The sequence below is a fragment of the Crocuta crocuta genome, unplaced genomic scaffold, assembly GCF_008692635.1.
Source record: "Crocuta crocuta isolate KB4526 unplaced genomic scaffold, BGI_CrCroc_1.0 scaffold69, whole genome shotgun sequence".
Lineage (NCBI taxonomy): Eukaryota > Metazoa > Chordata > Mammalia > Carnivora > Hyaenidae > Crocuta > Crocuta crocuta.
The window spans coordinates 1,433,897-1,446,049 of NW_027551576.1; the positions used below are offsets into that span (position 1 = coordinate 1,433,897).

General features: G+C 54.3%; 1 protein-coding gene across 1 annotated transcript in view; it reads right to left on the reverse strand.

Moving 5' to 3' along the window:
• Positions 1 to 12,153, reverse strand: part of ATP2B2 (ATPase plasma membrane Ca2+ transporting 2) — a 111,930-nt gene that overhangs the window by 19,333 nt on the left and 80,444 nt on the right. The window contains exons 10-11 of the mRNA XM_077751479.1: positions 8,891 to 9,132; positions 7,698 to 7,932 (exon numbers count right to left, since the gene is read on the reverse strand). Of these exons, the coding sequence (XP_077607605.1) occupies positions 7,698 to 7,932; positions 8,891 to 9,132 (477 nt within the window). The remainder of the gene's footprint in view (positions 1 to 7,697; positions 7,933 to 8,890; positions 9,133 to 12,153) is intronic.

Below are 12,153 nucleotides of genomic sequence, written 5' to 3' on the forward strand. Positions count from 1 at the left end.
AGTCCCTGCCCCTACACCGAGCTGTGGGTTTATCTGCCCAGCAATTAGGCTGCAGAAACCGGCCTGGAGCTGCTGCAGCCCTTTACACACAACACAAATCAACCGAACAAGTGATTCTTACCCGTGGGCAGTGATGAATGATAAAATAACATGGTAAGATTTGCTATTTGCTGCAAAAAGTTTTTGAGTGGAAGAAGACATGTCAAGGGCAGAAAAATCCAGTTGTCTCAGAAGACCAAAGCACCTTAGAGTCTCAGGCTTGGATTCAGGGACTCTGACTCCCACTCCTCTTCCACACTATGGTGCCTGGGAGCTCACTCCCATCCCTACTCTGCAAAGTCACCGCTGAGAAGGTCTGATGACTGTTACGGGCTGTACTGTGGCTGCCCCAAAAAGATACGTTAAAGTCTCGAGGCGCCTGGGTGGCTCAGTCGGTTTAGTGTCCAACTTCGACTCAGGTCATGATCTGATCTCATGATTCGTGAGTTCAAGCTGAGTGTTGGGCTCTGTGCTGACAGCTCAGAGCCTGGAGCCTGCTTTAGATTCTGTGTCTCTCTCTCTTTGTGCCCCTCCCTCCCTTACACTCTGTCTCTCTCTCAAAAAGAAAAAAAATATGTTAATGTCTTAGCCCCCTGTCCTGTGAATATGACCTTACTCGAAGTTAGGGTGTTTATAGAGGTAATCAAGTTGAGGTCGGTAGGGTGGCCCTCAATCAGTGTGACTGGGGTTTTTACGAAGAGGGGAAATTTGGACTCAGACACACACGCTGAGAGAATGTCATATGAAGCTAAAGGCAGAGATTGGGGTGTCGCTGCCACAAGTCGTGGACCAGCGAAGATTCCTAGCAGCTCCCCAGCAGCTGGGGCTGGGGGAGGCCTGAAGCAGATTCCCCCTCGCTGCGCTCAGAAGAAACCCACCCTGCCAACCCTTGACCTTGGACTTCCAGCCTCCAGAACTGTGAGAGAACCCAGTTCTGTTGTCTGAGCCACCCGGTCTGTGCTATTTCGTTATGGCAACTAATACAGAGAGTTAGAACACTGGTTCAAAACTTGACTGTGGACAACTCCTGTCCTCTGGTCCCTGCCTTTAGGAATTTTAAAAATAAGGATTGACCTTGAAAATATCTAGCCTGAGTCCACCCCTGTCCACAGCATCTGCTGTTCCTTCAGCACAGGGACTACCATTCCAGGCGGGGGCCGCTGCTCAGCCCCTCCCCAGCCTCCCTGCCTCCGGCCTCGCCCATCTTCCATCCGTCCCCCAGCAGACCTCCAGTGACCTGCCTAGAGTTCAGCCGGGGCTGTCACTCCCTCCCAGCTGCTTATAGAGAAAATCAAAACTCCTGAGCATTGCCATCTTGTGGTAGAGCGAGGAACAGATGCCATGAAGAGGCAGGGTCCTGGGCAAGGTCAGGAGAACCCTCCGGCTACCAGAACCGTAAAAGAGACCAGGTCGGTGGTGATAGGTAGTGATCTCCCCGTCACAAGGGCTAGAGCGGGGTCAGCTGACCACGGGTCTCTTCTGGCTGCATTTCCGGGGCCCGGGGAAGAGCCCACTGCGGGGCTTGGGGGCCATGTGAGCAAGGCCTCTGCCTTGTGCTACAGCGGCTGCTCGCATACGCAACCGTGACCTCTTTTCACAAAGCCAGAGGGAGTGGGGGCGTGGAGTGTCCAACATCCCGCTTACATAATTTACTGATGTCCTCACAATGGCGGTAGCCCAGGCTGCAGCCCAGCCCCCTGCTGTCTCCTGTTCAGAGGAGAGGAAAGAGCCACTGCTCTTTTGGGGACGTCCACATTATCTGCCTCCTGCCCTCAAAGGAACAGTTTAGGTTCTGTTTGGTTCGAAGATGCTCAAGGCCTTGGAGTTGGGAGGGACTTCAGATCATGACTCTGACTCTGCTTGTTGCCTAGCTCTCCTGCTAGGCATCCCAACAGATGGCCAGCCAGCCTCTGCTTGCAGGCCTCTGATGACAGGGTGCTCACTCCCTCCAAGGCTGACCGCTCCACAGTGGGACAAGTCTATCATATCCTTTCACATAATCGCTCTTTTTTTCAGATGAGAGAGCAGTTGCTCTGGGTCGGGGCTGTACCCTTGTAGGAGGCAGGGTCTTTGGTAAAGACCTCTGTACAACGGGCTCTGGGAGCACAGAGGAGTAGATGGAGAGGAGAAATCCGAGAAAGCTTCCTGGAGGAGGGGATGTCTGAGCTGCTTCTGTTCAGCTAACACTAATAGAGGCTCCGGAGCCTGGTGTTGTTCCCAGGCTGGGGCTACACAGATGACCGTTTCATTGTGGCCCAGGCCACAGAGAACTGTCCAGGAGATGCAGAGAAGGAGGGAAGGGCGCTGTGGGAGAAGTGTAGCAGGCGACCTGGAGGGGCTGAGGCTGAAGAGGATGTGGGGCAGGAGCCAGTGGCCGTGAAGCTGGGGAAAGGCTCGAGGTCAGAAGGTGCTGGAACCAGGGGGCTTGCTCCTTCAGGCCTGGGGCCCGTGGTAAGTTCTGAACTGGTGGTGAGGGGACTAGACACTGTGTTTTAGAGAGACTACCACTTTTCAGGCTGTCTCAGGGGGCCGGCATCTGCCTGCTTGGAATCCGCCCCCTCGGGGGCTCCCCAAAACAGTGGCTCAGGGAGAAAAAGAAGGCCACTCATTGTTATGGCCCCCACGCTTTCCTCTGTATGTCGGAGGCTTCTCTGCCTCTCGGAGAGTGGACTCAGGGACCAAAGGGCTGGGCTGGGCTTTGCCCTGGGGTTCCCCCTGAGCGTTGGTTTCCTCATCTGTAAAGTGGGGATGACAGTCTACACCCCTCAGTGAGCTGGACGATTTCACGACAGACGCTGGTGGTGGTGGTGGTGTGGCTGGCAACAAGCCTTAACACGGTCTTCCTGGCTTGTTCCTTTTTTCCCTTCCTTCCTTCCTTCCTTCCTTCCTTCCTTCCTTCCTTCCTTCCTTCCTTCCTTCCTTCCTTCCTTCCTTCCTTCCTTCCTTCCTTCCTTCCTTCCTTCCTTCCTTCCTTCCTTCCTTCCTTCCTTCCTTCCTCTCTCTCTCTTTCTTTTTTTTGAAAGCAAGGAGACAACATTATGGACTCAAGAAACTTAAAAGCTCAGACGTGAAAGTGACCTCCAAGAACTCAAATGATACTTTCATTCTCTCTCTCCTTCCTTCAGGGCGTCATGTGTGTGTTATCCTTTCCTATCACACAGAGGCTTCTGTCGGATGTGGAGGAGGCTACGACTTCAGATAAGACTAAGTCATCCCAGCTTTGTAAACCCAGAGAAAATGGAGAGCTTCTTGTTCACCAAACCTCCCTACTCGTGTTTAAAATCCCAAGGAAGGCTTCTGATTGGCTAACTTGTTCACATGCCCGCCCTTTGTCCAATCACTGTCACCAGCTGATAGGGTGATCTGATCGGCCTGCCTAGAATGTGGGGTGGGTTCCAGATGGGCCTGGACACACCCCAGAGCTTCCCTGGCCTCCGTGAGGTTCTCCACCTCCTTTCTGGGCAGCGGGCCCTGTACCCGGATGTCCGTGTTGGGCTTCAGTCTGGCTTGAGGCTCTCAGGTGCTATGTGTCTACCTACTCTTCCCTTTTCAGCAGGCGTTTCATCAGGCTGTGGGCTCTGGACGGCAGGGGCCGCAGATCGCCGGGGCCCGCGCGGGGGGCCCAGCACAGGATCGGTGCTTCGTACAGGTGGGTCATCAGGAACCATCTCTGTGTAAGTCCCTCAAAGCCTGACCTGGCGAACAGCTTTGGATGGAGACCTGCAAACCCTTCACGGTTTAGCGCCAGCCTCCCGCCCTAGCCTTTTCTCTCATAAATCCAACGGGGGGAATTCGCTAGACTTGGCATCCCTTCTCGGACACCTCTCTGCGTCTGCCCACGTGGTCTCCTCTGCCTGGAACACCCTGTCTCCCTTAATCTGTGTGTCAGAAATCTCTCCTCCTTCAGGTGAAATGCCTCCTCCTCAGAAAGCCACTCTGGGTTCCTCCCACCCGACGGGGTGCCTCCTTAAACTGTGTCAGTATTTCCTTGTATTACTCATTCATTTGTTTGACAAATAGCTACTGAACTGTTCTGGACACTGAGGACCCGGAGATGATTAAGGCTGAAGCCACTGGGGCACCAGTCTGGTTGAAATACACTTTCCACATAGATAAAGTAGCTGTAAAATTAAAAAAAAAAAAATCCCTTCTTTTGCTAAAATTATCCAAGATTTTTCTCACTGAGGAAAAACAGCCAGGAAATGGGCGCTTCCTGTTTTCATTAAATAAAGGCTTTTAAACATCTGTTGTTTCTGGTGACACCTGTCGCCTGTGACTCTAAGGGCTCCAAACACCCCCGGACAACCCGGCAAATCCCAGACTGCTGCTCTTCTGACGGGCTTATCTGTAGCGGCTTCAATCAGCCTCGGAAAGAGGACCCAAGGTAGCATCTTATGTTGTCTGGGGGCTGATGCGTAAGCCTGTATTGATCTGTTCTGTCTTCTCTCTTCCTGAGGGAGGAAGGCAACGTGATCTGTCCCCCTGACAGATGGGGAAACTGAGGGAGGCAGCGTCTGTGTTCCAGGGCCAGCCGCCAAACAAATCTGAAAAGGTTGGTACGTCCTTAGAGGTGGTCCAAGCCAAGTTCCGCTCCGGCCAGCCTCACGGTGGCCTGGGAGGGCTTGCCAAAAACCGCAGGCAAGAGACACCTCCCCTAAGGTCATCCAAGAAACTGGTGACAGTGGCTGCCTGTGAGGCGGAGACTGGGGGGCTGGGCGTGGCATGGGAGGCGACTTCACCCTGTTTATGCTATTGCACCCTTTGAATTTGGCTCCACATGTATCACTTACCCGGCCTAAAACCCAAATAGATCAAAAGCCATCCCCACCCCCACTGGGAGATGCTGAATCCACAGGTCAGAGCTTTCATACTTTTTTTTTTTTTTAATTTCTGAGAAAGAGAGAGAGAGACGGCATGAGCTGGGGAGGGGCAGAGAGAGGGGGAGACACAGAATCGGAAGCAGGCTCCAGGCTCTGAGCTGTCAGCACAGAGCCCGGTGCGGGGCTCGAACCCAGGAACCGTGAGATCATGACCTGAGCCCGACTGAGCCACCCAGGCACCCCTGAGCTTTTATACTCTTATGCAGCGCCACCAGCAACCTGCTGTGTGTCCCTCCCTTGGGAATGGCCTACTCTCTCATTGTTCAGACGGGGAAACTGAGGCGCAGGGAAGCAATGCACCCTGGGAGGGAGTGGCAGGAGCATGATTAGAACCCACGTCCCTGGACTCTGCGGTGTCGCTCTAGTAAGTCACTGCTCCCACCACAGCTTACAGCCTCTAAATCTACATCCCGGTGGGGGGGGGGGCATCCAGGGGGGAGAGAGGGTCACCAACAAGGAAGCACTAACCTGACGGAAGCAGAGAATGGCGTCAGGGTAAGCTTCCAGTCAGCTGGCTCCGAGTTTTGGAACCTGGCAGGGACCTGAGGGGCATCTGGGCCAACCTCCCATTTTATAGATGAGGAGACTGAGGCACAGAGCGGGAGAGCGGCTAGTTATTGACAGACTTGGGGCTTGGATCCAGGCCCCCTTTTTCCGATGTAGGGACCTCCGGGGTGACAGGGCTGCTGGATGGGACAGCCGTCCCTTCCCAGAGTCTGTGACTGAAGCCCGCCTGGCCGGATGATCACGCTGAGGGAAAATGCCAGGGACGCAGCTGAGCCCCTCTCTGTCCCACCTCCCTGCTGACTTAGAGCCCCTTGCCTTTCACTTCCGCGGCACCCTGGAGAAGGGCCTGGGGCCCGAAGGCAGAACACCCGTTCTAATCTGGATTTGCTCGGCCCTTTGCAGCAAGGCTTGGGGAACATCACTGCCCTGCTTGGCTTCAGTGTTTCTGCCTGCGCAGTGGGGGTCGGGGGAGGCATTTGGACTAGATCAGCAGCAGCACAAGCCTGAAATCATGCCCCTTTAGTGGGCTGTGAAATCAGTTCTGAGGGAGGCGACTAGCGTTAAAAAAAAAAGAAAGAAAGAAATAGAAGAGAATAGAAAATCCTTATGAGAGCATCGCAGTACTTTGTGAGATTATTTCGGTCAAGTCTCTGTGTTTACTGAGTCACAATATAAAATACATTTCTTAGTTTCTGTGGGTTATGACCAAACAGATATGTGTCTGATACTGTTTTCCACGCCCCCTCCGAGATGCTTTTCACCACACCTGAGGGGTGCGGAGCTGGGGGCTCTGGGGATGGGAGGGGCGGGGGGGCCACAGGCTGCCCTTGTTTGCTATGTAGAGACTGGTCTCCATTGCCCGTGAGGGGGTAACATGTCACGGGAAGCCTGAACCCATTAGCAGCTGGTAACGGGGCGTCCCACGGGGAGGCTGATAAATGGCCTCTCTGTTCAGGGACAGACACAGTTTGCAGGAAATTGCTTATGGGCTCCAGTGCCAAGCACCTGGGGCACACATCGCCTTGGCTGCTTTCAGGCTCTGGGTGGGAGTGAGGAGGCCTGTGGTGTGTGTGTGAGAGAGAGAGAGACAGAGAGAGAGAGAGAGGGAAAAGAGCACCGGGCACAGCATTGGAAGATTGGTGTTCAAGTCCCATTCATTCTCGCTCATTCATTCCACACTTATCGAGCACCTTCCAGAGGCCGGGCTCTGTGTTAGGGGCTGTTACCCGTCACTGGATCCAGACTTATGAATCTACTGGCAGGGGTGTAAAAGAAGGAGACCCACATTTATGGGCCACGTACCTCATGCGAGACACTGCCTGTTGCGTGTCTCTACGTGATCTGATGCCTCATAGTACCCTGGGGTGTATGTGCGGAGAACTCTATTATTACCCCCAGTCTACGGATGAAGAAACAGAGGCTCAGAGAGGTTACATAATGGGCCCAAGGCCACACAGCCAGTAATGCCGGGACTCAGGATCCCAGGCCTGTCTGATGCCTGAGCTCACACTCCTGGTGATGCCTCTCCCCGCTGCCTAAGCTTGAAAGTCCATGTCTGTGACGTTCACTTGGTCTTTGGAAGACAGAACCTTAGAACGCTAGGGCTGGGGATTTGCCAAGCACCCTGTCTACCCCGTTTCACTGGAAAGAGGGGGAAACGGAGGCTCCAAGAGGAGCAGGGAACAGCGAGAGACCCCCAGGGGATGGTGTCAGGGCAAGTGAGGGACAGCGAGTTGCCTTTACTGGAGGAAGGTGGCCCTGAGAGGCCCTGTCACCAAATTCCGCGGCCAAGGCCTATCTGGGCCCAGCTGGGGCCAGCCTGGGAACCCCCCCTCCCCACCCCGGCCCCAGCAGCTGGGTTACTCCTCGGAGGACGTGGAGGCTGGCCCCTCCTGTGCTTGTCCCGTGGGCTGGGCTCTGCCCTCTGGGGCCCCCAGGGTGAGCAGATTCACTCTGCTTGCCCACAGGAACGTTCTGGAGATTGGCGGCAGCCCACGCTTCTCTGGCCTGGGCGGTCGGTCTGACCACACGTGTCCATCTGCCCCCAACCCTGCGCGTCCCCGGCACCGAGTTCTGTCTTCCCGCCAGATGCAGAGGCAGCGAAAGGAGACTGAAGACCTCTGGGAGCTGAGCGCTCCGTTAGGTGCACTTATCACATCACCTTCCTCGGTCCTTGTAGGGAAACTGAGGCTCCGAGAGGAGAGGCAGCTTATGCCGGGTTGCCGGCGGGCTGGATTCCCAGCCTCTCAAGCCTGCTGGCTGGGGACTTACCTCGGGCCGCACGGGGTCCTCGATGCCCACCACACAGATGCAGGTGAGGTCGTTGAGGATGTCATTCTCGTTGTCCCAGTCGGGCTCCGGGCTGCTGGGGAAGTCGCGGTAGGCCACACAGATGGTGCGGAGGCCATCACAGGCCATGGGCTCGATCACCTTCTTCACCATCTCATCCCTGTCGCGGGGCCGGAAGACCCGGGGCTCCCCCGCCACGCTGAGGATCTTGCAGCACCTGGGAGCAGATGTGGGTAGATGGGTAAGGTCCAGCCGAGGGCCCAAGGCTCCTCCCTCTGACCAGCTCGAACTCCCCTCCCCCTCCCCAGGGATGCCCAGCTGGCCGGGGCTGGTCATCCAGCGGCCGTCCGGTACATCTCCCATAATGCTTCAGGGCCGGTCCAGGCCCCTGGGCCCCGGGGAAGGGATGAAATCAAGACCAGCCAAAAAGAAATTGGGCAGCCTTCTTGTAATATCTGCCCCGGTCCATTACCACATCTACTTTGATCTGCTTTATATTCACAAGGTTTCATCCGAAAAAATAGTTCCACAGCTGAAATGGTTTTTCGAAGGGCAGGAAACTTAGCGGTTCTGGACGTCGCTTGCCCATTAGAATGGTTTGGGGGAACACTGAATAAATAAACACCCATGTGTGAGCCCTAGAGGTTCGCCCCAATTCAGTTTGTCTGGGGTGAGTTCAGGAATCAATGGTTTTTTCTTTTTTTTTTTTTAAAGCTCCCTGGGGTGATTCCAACCTGGACCAGGGTTGGGGACCATGGGGATAGACCAATCCCCTCGAGGGATGAGTGGGGAAACTGAGTTCCGGAGATGGGGAGCGACTTGCTTAGTTCTCCAGGCTCCTCTCTGGCGGAGGAGACTAGCTAACAGTGGGCATCACTAGGGTCAACCACCTCTGTGCTAAAGGAAGGCAAATGAAGGAGCTTTCACGGGGACGACGGGGAGGCCTTCCTGATGGTCCGGTGCTGTGGGGGAGGATGCGGACGGCTCTGTGGACGTTTTTAAGAGGGAACAGTGGACAAAGCGCTGGGCAAGGGGCCTGGGAGGTGCTCCTGCTTGCGGCGTGTTGCACTTCTGGGTGCCAGATGGCCCTTCAAGCCCAGGCTGGAGGAAGCCTGTGCTGCACGGCCCGGGGGTCCCCGGCTCCCCACACCCCTCCCCAACCACGCCGGGCTTACTTCTTGAGCACGATCTCGGAAGCGCCCTTGCTGTACATGCGGAAGCTCTCGTCCGGCAGCTTGATGACGGTGCTCATGGACTTGCGCACAGAGTTGAAGGTGTATACCTTGTACAGCTTCTCCTCTGGCATCTGGGTGCGCACGGGCTCGTAGTCCCGCTTCAGGTCCAGCACGAAGCCCAGCAGGCCGCACTCCGTCTTGTTGCCCACCTGCCGAGGCAGGGCACCTTCCTTCTCCGGGGGCTGCAGAGACAGAGGCCCGGGCGGCTCGTGGGGTTNTTCCCACCACCCACACCCTCCGCCCTCTCCATCCAACACCCAATCTGGCTCTGGATGAAAGGAGTTAAGCAAGATCCGTGTTTGAAAAATCACGAACTCTTTCAGGGCACCTGGGTGGTTCAGTCGGTTACGTGTTCGACTTCAGGTCAGGTCGTAATCTCACCCTTCGAGAGTTCGAGCCCCGCGTCGGGCTCTGTGCTGACAGCTCAGGGCCTGGAGCCTGCCATGGATTCTGTGTCTCCTTCTCTCTCTGCCCCTCCCCCACTTGTGTGCACCCTCTCTCTCTCTCTCTCTCAGAAATAATAAATGAATACACTTAAAAAAATATAAATCATGAATTGTTTCAAACATAAAAGCAGGACAGAGAATAATAAAAGAAACACTGGTGTACCCACCATTCAGCTTTGCAGAACCTGAGGGAGTTAGCTTCAGATTTTCCCTTTTTGAGAAGGAAAACATGACGGATACAGGTGTATCCTTCCCTGTCTGCAGAATCCTCCCCTCGCCCTTGAAAGGTCCTCTATCTTAAACGTGGCATTATTATTACCCTGTGTGTGTTTTACATTTTTATTATTTATTATTTACTTATTAAAAATTTTTTAAAATTTTGAGATAGTTCTAGATTCACATGCAATAAGAAACAGTACAGAGAGACGGCTCGCACTCTTCGTCCGGTTCCCCCCAGCGCTCACCTGTGTGGGACTACAGTACAATGTCACAGCCAAGACACTGACGCGGATGTAGTCAGGCCCACCTTACTCAGGCTTCACCGATTCTACATGCACTCGGGCGTGTGCGCTCAGTTCTATGCAACTAACGGCACTGAGCATGGATTCCCACGACCACCACCATGAAGATACACACAGTGCATGACAAGGATCTGATCCTGGTCACACCCTCCTTAGAGCTGCAGTCACCTCCTTCCTCTTCCCCGAGCCTTGGCAGCCATTGCCTGTTCTCTATCTTCATCATTTTGTCATTTCAAGCCTGTTCTATAAATGCAACCATACAGTATGTGAAACCTTCGAAGACTGGCTTCTTTTCACTCAGCATAATCTCCTCGAGGTCCGGGCAAGTTATTGTGTGTGTCAATAGCTTTTTTTTTTTTTTAAATTTCAATGTTTATTTAAGAGAAAGAGAGAAAGGCAGAGAGGGAGGGAGACACAGAATCCTAAGCAGGCTCCCGGCTCTGAGCTGTCAGCACAGAGCCCGACGCGGGGCTCAAACTCATGAGCCGTGAGATCATGACCTGAGCCGAAGTCAGATGCTTAACAGACTGAGCCACCGAGGTGCCCCAATAGCTTGTCTCTTTTCATTGGTGAGTAGCATTCCATGCTATCGATAAACTGTCCCTTGTGATCTCACGTTTAGGTTCAGCCAAGTGGAGCTGCTGTTGTAAGTCAAAATGATCAGTTACACGTAGCTTCACCTCCTGCATGTATGCGTGCATGTGTGGTGCTGCTCTGCATGCTCAAAGCTCCATGTAAGGAGACTGTACACATTCTTCTAAAACGTGTTACTCATGTAATTGCATTTCGAGAGGCACCTGTGTGTATGGTGCTAGTTTGTTCCTTTTCACTGCTCTATCGTTTCCATTCTATGATGAAGCCACAGTTTACTTTTCCATTCTCCGGGTCCCGTCCTTCTCCTCGCTGATTTGGCGCACACCCTTCAGTGCTGTGGACGTGCTGGCCCCCTGCCTGGTGGTGGGCTGCATGAACACACCCCCCCCCCCCCCCCCCGGCCNGTCTCAGTGAAATCATCGACTCCCTCTCCCCTGCACTTCTCACTTCTTTGTGTGGCCGCCTGAACATGAGCTGTTCCATCCGTGCCCCTGTGCCTTTGCATCTGCTGTTCCTGCCCCCTTCCTTGCAAGGCATACTCCTCCATGCAGCCCCCCTTTAAAGTTTATTTATTCATTTTGAGAGAGAGAGAGAGAGAAAGAGAGGTAACACAAGTGGGGGAGAGTGAGAGACAGGGAATCCCAATCCAAAGCATGAGTTTTGATGCAGGGCTCAAACTCATGAACCTTGAGATCATGACCTGAGCTGAAGTCGGACGCTTAACCAATTGAGCCACCCAGGCGCCCCCCCCACCCCCGCCGCCATTCCTTGCTTTTTAAGATCCAGCTCAAATATCTCAGTGTCTTTGACAACTGCTTCATGGGTCTGTCTCCCCCTGAGTAAATGAGTTACCATATTCCTTTCCCTGCAGGGTTCTCAGGACCAGCATAAAGCCCAGCACACAGTGGGCACTTACTCATTGTCGGGGGGATGGCTCCGTGCGGGTCAGAACGGTGGGAGAGTCACAGGTTAACAGGAAAGAACAAGACACCTCCGTGGGGGCCAATGCGGGATCAGCCGGAGGCTGTGGGAGGTGAACTCACACCCCACCTGTACCCACACCCACGTGCGTGCACTGCTCAAATCCTTGCATAAACTTGCTGCGCAGCATCTCAGGTAGAGGTAGCTATGGGAGTGGTAAAAGGCACCACAGATAAACCGAAACCCTAGAGAGATCTAGAAGAGGAACACCTGCCCACGAACTTGCCTGAGCGCCCCCCCCACCCCCCCAATTTCCTTCTTTGCATGGGCTCAGGCCAGCCTTGTCCAGGAACTCTGCATCCTCAGCCTCAGCCCCCTGTCATATTGCTGCAAAGAGCTTCCCAGGCAGGCAGAAGGTGGGGGCTGGCAGACGCTGGCATGGACCAGCTGTGCAGGGAACAGGACGGCCACTGGGCATAATCCTGGCCAACTCCCTCTTCCACAATTAGGGCTCAGGCCCAGGGACCCCACCCAAGCGCTGTGGGGTCACTGACATTTATAATGCGGTGGCCTTGAGATTTAGGGATTCATAGGAAGGACAGAACCTTAAGCTCTTGTCCCCAGTTTCTCCACCTGTAAAATGGAGAGACTAGAGCAGATGATCTTTAGCTGAGAGAAAAATCCACCGTTTTCCAGCCTTTCCTTCAAGTGGATCCTGGTG